The sequence below is a fragment of the Ascidiella aspersa genome, chromosome 1 (assembly GCF_963924565.1).
Source record: "Ascidiella aspersa chromosome 1, kaAscAspe10.2, whole genome shotgun sequence".
NCBI classification, from domain to species: Eukaryota; Metazoa; Chordata; class Ascidiacea; order Phlebobranchia; family Ascidiidae; genus Ascidiella; species Ascidiella aspersa.
Window position 1 is genome coordinate 7,162,191 of NC_139447.1, and position 16,733 is coordinate 7,178,923.

Consider the following 16,733-nt stretch of genomic DNA (forward strand, 5'->3'; position numbering starts at 1 on the left):
TATACGAAACTGGACCCGAAGCCATGGTATATTTTTACGATGGCTTTGGATGTAGAGCTGGAGCCGGAGCAAATGCTATTTCACGATGGCTCCTCAGCCCTGGTGTGAGTTGAAACCTCATTGCAAGCTAGTTGTTTTTCCAGCCTGTCCCTTTTTGTTTGCACTATAATCCTGACCAAGCTGACTGATTTCGGTAAACATATCCGAAGGCATCTGGTGTACCATACTACGGATTTTTGCACTTTACGACACGTTAATTCGTACAAACGAGGATTATATCAGCCACGAGCTTCTTTACTGGACGCGACGAATTAAATATCGATGGGAAAGGAAAGCAAAAAATTCTCTTAGTGTAAATATTACGTACCAAGACGGTTATGACCCTAAATGTCCGATAATATCGTATCGATGCCCGCACATGTAGGCCGCACAGTTTAAGGAGGTGCCGTGGTATATTTTAACAGAAGGACGCTACTGTTATCAAGCATTGTAAGTAATCAAGCAATAATGTTGTGAAAATATATGACTTGAACTCGATTCACGGGACACGGTCTATTTAGGTGTGATCCTGTTTTATCTGATTGTTGTTTTGTCTTCGCTAAGAAAAGTTATAGATCGGACGACAGTACTTTCTACAAAATTAATATGTAACAGTATAGGAATAACAAAACATAGTGATCACCAGATACAATAATGCCTCAAGACAAAAAACCCTATTCCATTGCAAAAATTGCAAGTTATAGCATGCACAAAGAGGCGTCGCGGTTGCTATTTATCGAGAGTCATTGGGTAAGTATTGACGCGCTGATCAAACAAGTTTACGATTGTTTAAGCAGCAACAATAAATGTTTAATGTCTGCGCTTGTTGTGGGAGTTATGTAACGTATTCGTTGCGTAACTTGCATCCTTTCCAAAATCAGGAAGTGTGTCGTGTAGTACACCGAAAGCCATTGCAGTCGTGTAGTTTATACTTTATTACAATACCGTACATTACAGCAAAATGTATGGCATGTAAAGGTCATCTAAAGTAACTAATGGTTATAAATCCTCTCAAGAATTTCCATACGGTAATACACTTTTATACGGAAATAATACCTATAGCAAATACGGCACGAAATGTTTTAGCCTTCTTATGCGCGACGCGTTCGTTTAAATTAGCAAACTTTTTGCCAAATTAAGCGACGCACTGGATGTTTAGTTGTAAAAATCGCCAAAACATGTTAAGTTATACGTACAGGCTTAGAAACGGAAGTCACATTTGAAAGCGATTTGCATCGAAAAAACACGAGCGTTGGACCCGAAAAAAAAAGTTGTAGGTTAGAACAGACATAATTTTAAAGCGTATACATTTGATGTTCGTTTCAATATACTTCTGGTTTTATGACTGAAACATGTTCTTAAACCGCTGGACCTTTGTAAAAACTACGCCAAAAACAGGGGTGCGCCGTTATAACACATTTCTAAGTATGTCTGGAAACCGCCTAATCAGATCGAAACCGACTAAGCAAGCTTCCAAACGTGTTGACTGATGTTTGCCACAGATGCCAACTTGAAGTGATCCAGCTTGGCAGGAGTAAAACCATATTTACAACTCGACCAGAGTAGCTTCACAATTTGCCGACGAGTATGAACATTGAACATGCATACTCTGTTCAAATAAGGTTTTGCATATATAAGCGTATTGCACGTACATGTTACTTAGAAAGCAAAAGAGCATTGCTTGTAAAATGCAGGAAGGTATAAATGACTTTTATAAGATTTTAAGCGAACTGTCCGCAATAGGCAAAGATTCAAACTTGAAGTTGCATCGATAAATAAATGACAGAATAATCATAATTAAACTGTATATGAGTTATGACCACGATATCTACGTTAACATCTTCAAATTAGGCCACCGCTAAAAAAATAACCGTAACTATAAACGAATTCCGACCCTTTTTAGCAACCTAACAGGAACAGCATTACAACATAATAAAAAAATCAAGATAAAAAAAAACATCTGTGTTAAAAAATCAGTAATCAGGTGACGAGGCGCAACATAACAACTATTTTGTTTACGGTGGCAAGACAGGAAAAACGACCAATTGGAGCACGAAGGACAATCGGGATTTTTGATATCGTTCGTTGTAAATCGTCGAGAAACCTAGATTTAGAACGGGTTCGTCGTAAAGTCGCGCGACTTCAATAGTGTGACGTCACAAACGTAAACAAACGGGTGTTTCGTTTGGGGAGAGAATTTACGTGAAAAATGTGTTTTCTCACACGAACGAGAGATTGTAAAACTGTTCGCCGCTTTTAATATGCAAAGCGAATTCATTGGGCCGCAGTGAAGCAAACAAATCATTAACAGTGTGTTTTTAAAAACAATTTTTTTTCGGTTACCTAGATTTTTTTAAAACGTGAAAAATCTCCCAACAGCACAATTTCCAATTTGAAAAAGAATCAAATACAGCCAATTAGCCAAGTAGTATTTGGTGAATAATTAAAAGAGGGCACAGACCTCAGCAAAAACAGCTAAATGAAACAGGCGATATGCCATTCCCAGATAGCTCAAAGTAAAACCTTATATGGGAGTAAAATCAGTTTTATCGCGCCCTTTCGGTTTCAAATCATTCAAATTCGAGCGCGACTAAAGTGGGAACTCGCCCATTACGGCCGACCGCGGCGCCAATTCTTACGTCACAATTGCGAGTTTGCGGGCGAGACGATCTGCCCCACGGGAAAACGAAATACGGGTGAAGTTCGCTGTGATTAGAGTAGCTTTGTCACGGACCGAAATGTGTATTTGAAGCCTGAAAACGGTTTGTGATTTTACCCGACTAAGTATTTTGCTACAAGAAAAACGTTAAAAGTGACTAGGTTTGTCCGATATTTGACTTTTTTTGCCGCGGACCCCTAATTTTTTTTTTGCTTTGCATGGACCCCGGTAGGGCAGGGGTTCTTAAACTTTTTTTGCCGCGGACCCCTAAATTTTTTTTTGCTTTGCATGGACCCCGGTAGGGCAGGGGTTCTTAAACTTTTTTTTGCCGCGGACCCCTAAATTTTTTTTTGCTTTGCATGGACCCCGGTAGGGCAGGGGTTCTTAAACTTTTTTTGCCGCGGACCCCTAAATTTTTTTTTGCTTTGCATGGACCCCGGTAGGGAAGGGGTTCTTAACTTTTTTTACCGCGGACCCCTAAATTTTTTTTTTGCTTTGCATGGACCCCGGTAGGGAAGGGGTTCTTAAACTTTTTTTACCGCAGACCCCTAAATTTTTTTTTTGCTTTACATGGACCCCGGTAGGGCAGGGGTTCTTAAACTTTTTTTGCCGCGGACCCCTAAATTTTTTTTTGCTTTGCATGGACCCCGGTAGGGAAGGGGTTCTTAAACTTTTTTTGCCGCGGACCCCTAAATTTTTTTTTTGCTTTACATGGACCCCGGTAGGGCAGGGGTTCTTAAACTTTTTTTGCCGCGGACCCCTAAATTTTTTTTTTGCTTTGCATGGACCCCGGTAGGGCAGGGGTTCTTAAACTATTTTTGCCGCGGACCCCTAAATTTTTTTTTGCTTTGCATGGACCCCAGTATGGCAGGGGTTCTTAAACTTTTTTTACCGAGGACCCCTAAATTTTTTTTCGCTTTGCATGGACCCCAGTATGGCAGGGGTTCTTAAACTTTTTTTACCGCGGACCCCTACATTTTTTTTCGCTTTGCATGGACCCCAGTATGGCAGGGGTTCTTAAACTTTTTTTACCGCGGACCCCTACATTTTTTTTCGCTTTGCATGGACCCCAGTATGGCAGGGGTTCTTAAACTTTTTTTACCGCGGACCCCGAAATTTTTTTTCGCTTTGCATGGACCCCAGTAGGGCAGGGGTTCTTAAACTTTTTTTACCGCAGACCCCTAAATTTTTTTTTGCCTTGCATGGACCCCGGTAGGGCAGGGGTTCTTAAACTTTTTTACCGCAGACCCCTACATTTTTTTTGCTCTGACGCCGAAACGCTGTTTTGGAAAAAAAAAGGATCTCGATCCGATACTAAATGACGTCATTAATATGCTCAAATATTTAAAATAGAGGAATTTTTAAAAAATGGCTAAAATCGAACGAAATAGATGAAAGCATGGATTAAATCGAAACGCCGAAGGTATTTTTTACAGATTATTAGTTCAAAAATTACTTTTGCGGCAAGTTTGTTTACCTGCGGTTCATAACCTACTATTTTTTATTGATTTATCTATCAAGGTTGAATCGCAGCGTTGAATTACAAATCAAGGCAAAAATCCCTATATCAATTTAATATAAGGTATCGGCTCCGATCCGATATTATCACATATTAAAAGTGACTGCTGCAAAATAGGACAGAATCAAAAAAATGGACTTTTACTTTGGAACACTATATACGGATCTGTTCATAAGTTTAATGGTGAAAATAACGGTTTGAAAATAAAGCATGTCGCTTTTAACGTCTATTTGGGCCGTTATTTCCACCATTGGAATTTTACTACTTTGGGTATTGAGTTTTTGAATAAAAAAATGCTATTCAGCATTACATCACGTAAACACAAAAGAAGTTAGATTCAGTTAAACTTGGATAAAACAGTATGTTACGTATGTTACGCTGATCAAAACTGTACTAAAACCCGGCGTATATTTTAAATTGCAGTGTCCCTACAAAAAAAACAGACAAGTGTTTTGCGATAAATGTAAAAATAGAGTATATTATAATTACCCCCCCCGCCCCACCTAAAAATATATAAAATGAAATTATTTAGTAAAAATATGTCCAGAAGTTGATATTCTGGGTTAGTTATTCTAGACGCGAAACCTTTTTTTTTAATTCACTGGGATTCTACTCAAACAACCCTAGTACAAAGAAATGTAGGCCTACACCACGAAAAATCACTCTTTTCGCTTACGTGGCCGAATACTCGAAGAGCCCGTAGTAAGGGTTGAACATCTCCTTGGAGAGCAGGTAGAACCACTCCCTCGCCACGCCCCCATAGTCGAGTCCCTTTTCGCCTCGAAACTCGATCCAGAGACGCGCCTTAAGCAGGTCGGCCTTGCGCACTTTACTGATGGCGCGATAGGAGTCGTTTAGGATGGTCCGTCGGTCGACCTTCATCTCAAAACGGTTGGGAAGATCGCGCTGTAAGGAAAAGATGCATTACAGCGTTGATTGGATGAAAATGTTTTCTAGACTTCGCCAGTTTGTGTGCCCCAAAGTGAAACCACACGCACGAGTCTTTTCCTTACAAAGCAATGGTTTACCCATATTGACGACACTGGGCGGGACTTTTTTAGGATCGCGCTTTTTTCAGTCGTTTGCCTCTTTAAAGACAACCTCGCTCCTCTGAAACCTCGGTCGTTTGCATGCCGCTTGTGAATCTTTTTAGCGGATCGAAGGCGGCAAGAATTCGTGTGGATTTAGATCTCTAGCCGATCCGACAAATTCTAAAGATCTCTAGTTAGATCTCTAGCGTATATTACATTTATGTATAATGAAAAAGCATAGTTTGGAAGTTCTATCTATAGCCTATTGCCTATATGGTAATTCATGAAACTTTTAAACATTTTTTATACACTAAAACTGTGCTACAGGAATTGGTTTTGCACAGTTATTGATAACTTTGGTGAATTTCAGGGCGTCTAAAAACGCCCTGCACGCCTATCTTCGGCGCCTATGCGCACAACCGATTGGTCGAAATGTTTAGATCTCTAGCCGATCCGACAAATTCGAAAGGCCTTAGGAGGGCGAAAATCTCATTTCTTCGGCCTTGAGTAGATAGCTGCTGATCTACTGGCCTACGCTTATAGAATGGACATGCCATACACCACGAATAAAATGTAGAACTGGAGTAGTTTAACAAATAATACTAACCCTAAAACCAACCGAACCAGTTTACACCAAAGGCAATTTGTTTTACCCTAAAAGCATGTGACGTTTTAAAAATTATGAAGGTTGGGCAAAAAATGTATCTTTATGCCAATGAGAAAAAAAATTACACTCAAATACTAAATAGTTGAGATCACACAGTACAGCAGTTAAAATATTGCATATACGAAAATTCACAACAGAATAAATAAACTGTCGCGCGTATGAATTGATAAAGCTTTACTGCATAGAAAACACTTTACTTACCGGAACAGTTTTGCTGAGCTTGCTCTTGAAAAACTCGTACTTCTGCTTGTAATCTCGCGAGTACGGGATCGCCTGTAGAGAAACAAATGAAAGTTAAACACGAAAAAAGCCGAAAGCTACCTGGGAAGGATTTTGGTGCAAGAAAAGCTAAACTATTTAAATTAGAGTGGACAAAGAGAATCTTTTTCGGGAAAATTTATCTAAACTCTCACTATTTTCTATGAAATTTACTGTTCAAAGTGGAAAACGCTCAGTTAAATATAAGCAGTCGAACAAGTGGCATCGGGTTTCGATCGATCAAAATACGAAAATATAATACATCCCTTCATTGGTATGTTTGGGTATAGCCAACAGTCCGGTATGAATAGAAAACTATCGCCGCCGAAATAACAATAAGCCTTTTTTTTTTTGAAAAGCAGACTTACCGGGCCGGTGATCTCCGGGTTCTGGAGCCTTGGGTCTTCCCACTGCGTTCTGTGGTTTACTGGAGAAAAAAGGCAAAAGTTTAACGTATATCTGTCTCGGTCTGGCAAAAAAACAGCACCTTTCCTGCAAAAGTACAGTTCTAATCTGGCAATATGATTGTCAAGTCGAGGATTTATCTGGTTCCTGTACATATTTAGATTTTTTAAATCAAGGCAAAAAAAATGTTTTGACTTTATCCCAAAAGAGTTAAGAGTGGAATATTTTACGTCTTTAACAGTCGCATATTGGCCGACATGTGTTGAACTTTAACTAATGCCAGTAAAACATATTTAAAACTTGTAAAAATGGAAAATAAAATCACATCGAAGCGAGTTGATTTGAAAAAGCGTCGTCCCAACACTGGCTTTATTCAAAGAAAGTACAAGTACACAGCGGTTTCAATGCAATCCCGTTCGAAAATGCTCTTGTCTGTAATGTCACAGACCACAGATCTTTAGCAAAACAATCGGCGGTAAATGAAGGTATTTGAGGGCGCGCCCCTGGCCGACCAACATAGGTACAAAGGTTTGCTAAACAAACGTCGCGTATTTGTTCAGCTATCCATTATACACCTCACGCAAGCTATTCGTTTTCTCTGACGCATCAGGAGGCAGTTTTATTGCGATGACTCGGCTTGAAGTGCATTAAACATCACCACATGAAGTAACACAGTATAGAGACGCGATGAAGCATCAATCGTTCTGAGTTTGACGCTGAAACCAATCTATTTAGCATGTGCTGATTAGACCTTTGGTTTTCTCATGTCTGTTTATTGACTTGGTTGTTCAAGAGCCGTTGTCTCGCACCAAAAAAGACGCACAACCATAGGCGCGAACTTTCAAAATTCCAGAGCGTTATTTTCTAACCAATGTAAAATTGCTTATTAATTAGATAAAAAATGTAAGCTCATAGAAAACAGTCTATGCGCTGTTGTAAGTTATCAGTGAACCAAACCATTTCGTCTTTTAAAATTTTCTTATACTGCTTTGGGCTAAAAAAGTCCATTGAAATGGGCAATACATAGTTCATTAAATCAAACAAAAACAAATTATATTTAGGTATAATTTAAAAACATAGTTTGGAAGTTCTACTGCCTTGTCTTCTATATGGTAATGCATGGAAATTTTAAACACCTTATATAAACTAAACCTGTACTACAGGAATTGATTTTTCACAGTTATTGATAACTTTGGTGAATTTCAGGGCGTCTAAAAACGCTCTGCACACACGATCGGCGCCTATGCGCACAACCGATTGGTCGAAATGTTTGCAAACAAAACGCCCACAATTGCAATGCTATAACGTTGTTCTGAATAACGCTTTGCGTTGATGGCTCTTTTTTGTTGAACGGTGTGTTTGGTTGACCCATCGTCACTTAAAACATTCAAAACGTGCAACAACGTGTAAAGAACGTGGCGGCCCGGCTCACCCAAACAGCCATGACACTCTAATAAGCAACAAATGTAATCCACATGCTTTACATGGCTGTTTTAAGTTAGCCTAAATCCCTTTTCCCCTTTCTACCCCGTTTCATATTAACTGGTAATATGATGCAAGAGCGTAGGGTGGGGAAAAGTCCCAAGTTTTAAGTCACCCGCCCAACATCCTTTAATTACTAACCTAAATAATTTTTCAAGCTGTAGAACAACCACCCCATAACTCAAACTTAAAGTAATTCATTGTACAGTATTTTTAGTTTTTACTTATGAGGTGTTTATTTTAACAAGTCAAGTCAAAAGGGGTACGCTAGGTGAAAAAATTCAGAACCACTGATCAATACAATACAAATGGTTCAGCAGGTGGGAATCATGCAACGGTAATGGTCAAAAAGGAGGCGTTTTCCAAGTTGCAAAGAAATTCGGACTTCTAACGCCATGAAGTCATCCGCGTGCGCTTTGGCGAAGGTAAACACGCACAACGCGTACCCGAATGGCTCGAAGTCACTTATTAACAGGCATCGCGAGGGTTTATTGAGCGTTTGCGGTTCAACGGGAGCGCCGTGTGTGTTTACAACGCATTCGACAAATTTCGCAAACAGCCACTTTTAAGCTTTAGGGATGGAAATGGCTCAACGGCGTCGAAATTTAGCTTTTAAAGCTCTTTTTGCGCTCAAGTTTTTTTACTGATCGGTTAAAATGCGCAAATTCAACCAAATTAGTAGGGGCTGACTTGAGAACATTTTTCACTGGTTATGGGTAAAAGGTACACGGCGAGAAACTTTTTTACTGCTCTACATAAAAACGTCAATTACCTTATCCTTCTCAATTTTTTTGTGACGGCCTTGAAAAAACAAATGGTTGAACTTGCAACGCACCAAACGATTTTACAAATTTTCACTAATTTTTACACCAAAGGCATTTATTTAGTTTACTAATAAGTTGGAAGGCACATTATTATCTGAATGCATTACATTAACGTAATTCAGTTTGGAATATGAAACGAAATCAATACGCTACGTCCTATTAAAAAATGGCGCAGAGTTAGGAACCTCTTATCAAAAGAAAAATTAAAACTATTTTGGCCCAATGTTGGTAATAGGTATATAATACGTATATGTATAGTTTACACTCCGGGCTTATTATCGAGGAATAATGGGTATTCAAGCAAAATACGGCTAGACAGTTGTGAGTTAACCTATTGTTTTCGATCGTTTTTGTTGGCAAATTGCCGTCGCTTGTCAACTATCATTTTTGTTGGTTGCTAAATCGACGTTTAATACTAAAAAAATCGATATTTAATTACTTGCCGCCAGTTGACAATTATAAGAATAAATATATCACGCGAATATAGGCGTTGAAGAATGCGTTGGGTTCAACGGTCGTTTTTAACGTTGCTGCAATAAAAAACCTTATGATACCTTTAGTCCATATATATAATATTTGAACTCCTATGTTCAGGAGAAGTGCTGTTTTAAAGGTGGTATCATTTTTGGTGGTTGTTCAATCGACATTAAGACCAAAAAAATCGATAGTTAATTCCTTGACGCCATTTGACATATACAAAAACAAATATTCCACGCGAATCTAGGCGTTAAAGAATTCTTAGGGGTTAAATTTAAACTGTCGTGTTTAACTTTGTTGCCATACAAAAAAACGTAACGATACCTTTAGTCCATATATATAATTTTTGAACTTCTATGTTCAGGAAAAGTGCTGTTTTAAAGGTGGTATCATTTCTGGTGGTTGTTCAATCGACATTAAGACCAAAAAAATCGATAGTTAATTTCTTGACGCCACTTGACATATACAAAAACAAATATTCCACGCGAATCTGGGCGTTGAACTAAATCTAGTCCGTAAACAATTCTTTGGGTTTTACTATCGTTTTTAACTTTGTTGCCACAAAAAATAAAAAAATAAAGGTACCTTTGGTCATATTTTATGCACTAGTTCTTTTGTTTTGATAGTGGTGTGTACCGGTTGCCTGGCAACGCCGTATGTAGCAAAAAGCGTTTTGTATACTCACTGTGGTCAACAAAGAAAATCCTTCCGTCGGTGTGAATGCGTTCCTCCCAACCGCCCTAGAAACGTACAACAGGGAATGGGATTAATCTAATTATATGCGTCGCTGACGGCCAAGTTGATCAATGATTTATGCGCGATTACGTAAACCTCTTCATGTGGTCAAGGGTTGGTGCTTATTTAGTGACGATTTTCATAAAAAACGAGACTTTACGAAGTGGCGTTATTAATGAACAAGTAATTGCGCGCTACTGCGCAAAACCTGCTGAATACGAACAAATACTTTCAAAAATTTATGACAAAATTGATATTTTACAGGTGTGGAAAGAAACAACTCTGGGTGCAAAACCTGTGGTGTACCATTTACAATTTTAGGTATACGCCTGTCCTTGAGATATCTGATTTATTTCCAGATAGGCATTATCAGTATCTTAAAGCAAACAAAAACAGGCAACAAAACACTCAAGTGGTAAAATGACATGAAAACATCAATAACACATATTTTAAAAAAAATGCTGATTAATGCTCACTTTAGGAGTGAAATAAAAAACAAATGTTTCGCATTTAGCAAAGTGATTTAATAGTTTTAGGGAACTTTGTTTTAGGGCACTGTGGTAAAATAAATAAAGTTTACAACGAAAAAACAAGAAAAACCTAAACTGATTTTGCGAAATCTATTTTTGTTGGGAAAGTGTTGCATCCAAAACGGGGGTGACAAATAATTAATTAATGTCTATATTTCCTGGAGTCTCTGATGATTTAACCTCACGAACCATAGCTTAACATGGATACCAACTCGGAACAATTGTACCTTTTTAACACGTAGTGGTATGCACTCATTGACCTCTACATTGCCTTATTTTCCAGTTATTTTTATCTTTTTTACTTGTGCTATCGTTTTGATCTTCACTTGTATTTTTACACTGATGAAGGCACGAGGTATTGCCGAAACGTTTGTTAACAGCGAAATGTCGATTTTTTTATTAAAACTACTAAAAAAACGTCTATTGTGTTCCAAAATACAGTGTGAGTTTCATAGTTTACCGGAAGAGATCCGAGGTCATTGGCGCTCTTGAGAGCCTCCCTCTGCATCGGAGGACGCTTGCTCCTCGGGTCATCCCACGTCGTGATCTTCCGCACGTGATCAATGAAGAAGATTCGACCTCCAGGAGCCGTCCTGCAAGAAGATAAAGAAAACTCGTGATTACTGTTTAAAGTGAATGGGAATTAATTAAAATTATGACAAGAATATACGAATTATTCAGAAGGACATTATATGACAAAACATGTAAATACCAGATATGGTTTTGCAAGTGATGAAAAGAAACAATTTTTTCTGGTCGTTTTTTTTTTATGTGTGGCAGTTAAAAACAAATCGATCCGCCAATTACTGTTTTTTTTTTTGTTTTTTTTAGCCCGAATAATACCCCTTTCAGTCAGTCTCAAGGACATCTTTGGAAAAAACTATTTTGAACGATTTTTTCTACAGTCACCAAAATTTTAATTTTTTTTATTATTATTATTTCATTTATTATTTCATTTATTAAAAGAAAAGGGAAATTTTGACCACGAGTTTCCGAACAAAACTAAGCCAGCTAATTTCCTGAAGAGATGATTACCTCATTATTAAAAAAGGTTTAAACAAAAGTAATAAAAATAGTTTAAGGGTAGAAAATCTTGCCTAATAAACTTACTTCATCTCCCAGCCGGTCGGAAGGTACTTCTTTGCATTTGCTGCAGTTGGCGAAGCGTTGTTTGATGGTGAACCGTGAAGGCTGCGTGTCTTCTAATAAAAAATTAAAAAAACCTTGTTAAAATTAAATAAAAAGACGCAAAAAAAATGTCTTTGCATGTCCCTGGCTAACAATGTGGTGTTCCTTATTCCATTATGTGCGGGTCAGTAAGTGAATATTATTTATAACTTAGTGTCATCAAATTGTCCATACGCTGAATTCAAAATATCTATCCGCTGAAAATTGAGCTCCAAATTTTATTTCCATATTTTAAAAAAGATTAAGCGAAAACATTCGATTCTATTTTGAAAAGTATCAGATTCTGTTGAGAAACTTGTTAGCCCAAAAAAATCAGACAACGTTTTTTTTAATGTGCCGTGACCATTTTGAGGGAGCCAAAGGAGCGATTACGACAAAAAGGTTGAGAGCCATTTCCTGTTTACTTGATTGAAATTTTATTGTGAAGGTCGGCCGAATTTGTGCTGTCAAACCAAGCTATTATTTCGCTTCTAGTGCAAAACTCGGCAAACTAAATTATGCAAATATCTTACTTTGAAATAAAAACTAAAAAAAGCAAAAATTATAAAAGCAGAAAACAAAAAGGGGTTTATCACAAACCTCTGCAGGCTTATGCCAGGTGGTTTTCTTGTGCACGTGGTCGACGTAATACTTTCGCCCAGTCTTTGAGTCCACCCTCTGTTCCCAACCACTGGGCAGACCATCTGAACTTGTGCTGGAGGCAGGCTTGGGGGCTTCTGCTGGTAAAAAACGAGCTTAACGGTTTGTTGGAAGGCTTTTTTACTATTCCCCTTGTGACATTTGTGGAATGCTTTAGGGGCAAAACGCCAATCTACTGTTGCCAATGGTGTCGTACAATAAAGTTCATAAAATAGATACGGTATTTTATTTACTCTTTTAAAAATGTGAAAAAGGGATTGTTTAAGTATTACAATAACATAAAAAAGTACACATGTTATTTTGTCAACTATACGATGTTACCACTACTTGGATTATTTTATTTTTTTAATATTTTAAACTAGTCCATTATGCAACTATGGTTAGTATTTTAGGTAAAAAAATCGTTATTTTAAACAGTCATAGCGATCACCGAAGCCGATTTTCAGAAAATCTGCCAAAAATAGAAAACTTGGCCTATCCTGGGCAGAGCTGTTCCGGGTTGCTTTAAAGCTTAACAAACGGTTTGTGTGATTGCGTCCAAAAGTGACGCATTCTAAACCGCAATGAAACCACGCAAAGTCTTGCCACACAAGGTTGAAATCGATGATTCAAAAACTGATATGGCAACATTAAACCCGTACAAACAAAACGTACAGGCAAAGCAGTGGAAACACCGTCAATAACCATGCAAATTAAAAGACAAAAACATGACTGAGTTGACAATGTTGATGTTGATATGACATTCGCTGTTAAACAACGTCAAAGCACGTTTAGACGTTAAAGCCACAGTCAAAAGAAATACAGTAAAGGAGAAAGAAAACATATAGTTAGTACAGAAATATGAAGGATATTTGGGTGAAGTCGACACCAAATCACAACGATGGGTTCTTTATATATTACTCACAGCCTTTGGTTATTTTATAACGAAAATTTCAAAACCACTACAATCAAACACAAGCGACCGTTTTCCACTCTTCGCTAAAATGTTGATAAGGATATGATTCGGCGCTACGTTCGAAGGCTGTGCGCGTTTTTTTCTCACTAACATGCACCGATTAAATATTTTCTAGTGCAACAAGCAGAAGGGTGAGCGCAAAAAGCACAGGTACGAACACTATACCGTTGTTTCTCCTTGTCCGTTTTAGGTCGTTGATAGCGGTTGCCGGCGAGAGGGCTGAAAGAAATGGGTTAAAATTCGCTTGAAACATAAAAGTGTCCGACGAGCCAAAATTGCAACATGGCTGATCAGTGTTGTGCGCTTTGCAGAGCGTGTATGTTTTTATAAATTATTCTGCAATTTGCTTCGGAGGCTTCATCAATTATTAACCGCCGACCTGTGGCAAGATTACTGTAGTACGGCGGCGGCAATAAAACTTAAACGAAAGACGCAACGCCATGCCCGGTGCATGGGGAAAATTGCGCAACAGTAGAGCTAAATTGCGCAATAACCGAATGACGTCACTACAGTCTAGCTGGCCTGTCGGCCAGAAAACTACCGAAAAAAAATCGCTATATTTTTCATTAAGAAAATAGCAACACTGGTGCGAATCTACGCAGAGCAACTATAGGAAAACAAAACCAAACGTCTAAGAAGAGAGGCGCCTATATGCGCTCGCCTACCATTGGGACAACTGGCCGAGCGTGGAACGTCAGGAATGGGTGGATCTTCGGACAGAGAAGGCGATGATACGGATGACGGGGTTTCCTCCAAAACTTCCCACTGAAAAATATTGATCGATAAAATGCCGATAAAACGAACAGCAGCGGTGTTTTAAAACTGCGTGCCATATGCATGTAGTAGTTATTAGCTACAGAGGTTATTTTTAGAAGGAAATAGGACTTTAAGAGTCGCATTGTTGTATCAAAACAACTAATTTACAAAGTAAAACTAAAATGCCGAAAAAACTAACAGCAGCGGTGTGTTTATAAACTGTGTGCCATATCCCTAGTGTAGTAGTTGCTGGCTACACAGGTTATTGCGAGTAGACAATAGGACTACAGAGTGGCGTTGTCGCACCAGAACATAGATAAAACTAATTTAAAAAAGTAAAACTAAAATGTCGGATGTATTAGGCCCCGTTTTTTGTTTTTTTTATGTAAATCTGCTCAATGTTATACTTTTCAAGTTTGCACAGCGTAAGCGGGACAAGATACCCGCCTTGCTCTTTTGTAAAACAATTCAAAATGTAAAATCTTACGTAACCGAAGTGCGGGCACAATAATCTCGTTTCACAATAACATTTTTGAAATTATTTTGTCTACTATTGCGCCAAACTTACAAAAGTTAAAAACCTTTACGTCTCTACACCACAGCCATAGTAAAAATTTAATACAAAGCACTTAGTCGTAGGTAAATAAATATTTGGCCAATAAAACCCATAAAAAAGGGTTATTAAATGAAGTGCGTTGTCACGGCTAAAAACAAAAACAGGAAATCGCAAAACTTTCATAAATGAAGTTATTTATAAAATTAAAAATGTGTGATAGTCTGACAATAAAATACACGTGCACAAGACACATATTTTACTGTGCAAATGTCTAGTGACACTGTTGAAAGCATAAAGCAGCTAGCAAAGTATTTTGTTTAATAGATCAATGTTAAGACACAACACAAAATAAAGACCATTGCCATAAACTTGGTTGTATAAGAATTACACAAAAGTTTCTAATGGTCTTTTTATGATACAAATTTAACAACTATTGTTTAACCAGTGTTACATGACTCATAGAAAAAAAATGAAGATGGTTGACGTCGTATTGTTTTTTTTTTTTTCAGTTTAAAAAAAAAAATTAATACACCCAAAAAATAGATTTTTAGGTGTGATGGCATTGTTTGTTTTTTTCACCAAACTTTAGCAAACATTTTTTCACTTCAAGTGACTATATCTCATTATTCATTTTCAACATAAGTTAAGCCAGTCAACATCATTAACAAAAGCGCAAAAACTCACCGACTGGTCGTGTTGTGAGGACGAGGGAGGCGCCTCAGAAGACAAATCCTCGCTGATATGACGACGACTGCGGAACTGGCGCGCCGCCTCAGTGTTCCGGCTGCTGGTCGTTGGCGTCATCGGTGCCGGCGGAGCCACGTCGGTTTCGTCGGGGCCGGCCGAGTCTGTCGTGTCGGCCGTGTCCTCCATGCTGTCGCTCCGGGCCTGCGCTTGTGACGATGACGCCGGAGCCACCGTTATCGCGCTGGGCGAGAAAATGCATTTTTTAATTACATGTTGTTGGTTTATTGCACTTTTTGGTTAGAGAGATGCATTGGTTTTGAGTTTTGTAAGCTACCGTTATTCAGTTGAAAAAACAAAAAATAGGGTTTCTTGGTAGCAAACTATTCTTTTTACGAGAAAAAATCCCTAATTTGTTACGCAAAAGTGCATTTTTTGTTTAAAAAAAGGTCGTTTTATACATTATATTTGACTTATTTGTGCTGTAATTGTTTGTATAAAAACTGAGGGCATTACGATTATGAACATGTAAAACAACGGGGAGGGTATGAAACGGAATTTATTGTTTTAAATAAACTGATTATTTTATTTTATTGAAGAAAACAAGGCAAAGCGGAAACTCAAAATAAAATGTTTTCATTCTAACTATTATTTCAAATTGATGATAAAAAAGAAAGTGAAAAACTAAAACGTTTAGTTAACATCATCAGTTGGTTCTACAGTTTGAACCTGTGGTCGGCAAACTGTGGGCTGCGGCTTAAATGTGTGCCTTATGCCATTTTGAGTGGGCCGTAAGTTTTTTTATTATTAACTATTTCAGTTTTTATTATTGTGGGCAGTGCATTTATTGAACTAGAGCAGTGGTTCTTAACCGGGGTGCCATCGCATTCTAGGATTCTTTTTTTTAACACTCAAGGATGTCAAAAGACATTTTAAATTCTTTAGGACTCCAACTTTTGGTCTTTTAGTAAGCTTTTTGATACATTTTTTCGTGTATGATGAAAGTGCCTAAAATTAAAAAAGTTTTTTTCAATGCGTAGGCCTTGTTGCGTAGGTAATGTGCAGTTTCAAACACGTTACAAATATCAACAGTAAGAGACGTAACGACTTACCTTGTAGGCCGTTGCCATTGTGTGGTTCTGGTTCCATGGTGAACATAGAAAGTCCTTCCTAGGTGATCTTGCCTCTCTTCCCATCCCTCTGGAAGTGTGGAGGAGACCGTCTGCGACTCCGCGCGAGCCTCTTCATCCACCATCTCCCAGTCAGGCTGTGAACGAAAAAACAAATTTTGGCCAAATGTTTGTCGTTAAAAAAAAAGATTTTTTGCAG

At 38.1% G+C, this 16,733-nt stretch overlaps 1 protein-coding gene across 1 annotated transcript in view; it reads right to left on the bottom strand.

Moving 5' to 3' along the window:
• LOC146166843 (E3 ubiquitin-protein ligase NEDD4-like) overlaps window positions 1-16,733 on the bottom strand; it is a 39,263-nt gene that overhangs the window by 8,555 nt on the left and 13,975 nt on the right. Inside the window, exons 10-20 of the mRNA XM_083383533.1 lie at window positions 16,517-16,671; window positions 15,405-15,648; window positions 14,074-14,173; window positions 13,574-13,627; window positions 12,394-12,530; window positions 11,737-11,828; window positions 11,087-11,219; window positions 10,047-10,101; window positions 6,542-6,600; window positions 6,117-6,188; window positions 4,894-5,123 (exon numbers count right to left, since the gene is read on the bottom strand). Coding sequence (XP_083239659.1) covers window positions 4,894-5,123; window positions 6,117-6,188; window positions 6,542-6,600; window positions 10,047-10,101; window positions 11,087-11,219; window positions 11,737-11,828; window positions 12,394-12,530; window positions 13,574-13,627; window positions 14,074-14,173; window positions 15,405-15,648; window positions 16,517-16,671 — 1,331 coding nt within the window. The remainder of the gene's footprint in view (window positions 1-4,893; window positions 5,124-6,116; window positions 6,189-6,541; window positions 6,601-10,046; window positions 10,102-11,086; window positions 11,220-11,736; window positions 11,829-12,393; window positions 12,531-13,573; window positions 13,628-14,073; window positions 14,174-15,404; window positions 15,649-16,516; window positions 16,672-16,733) is intronic.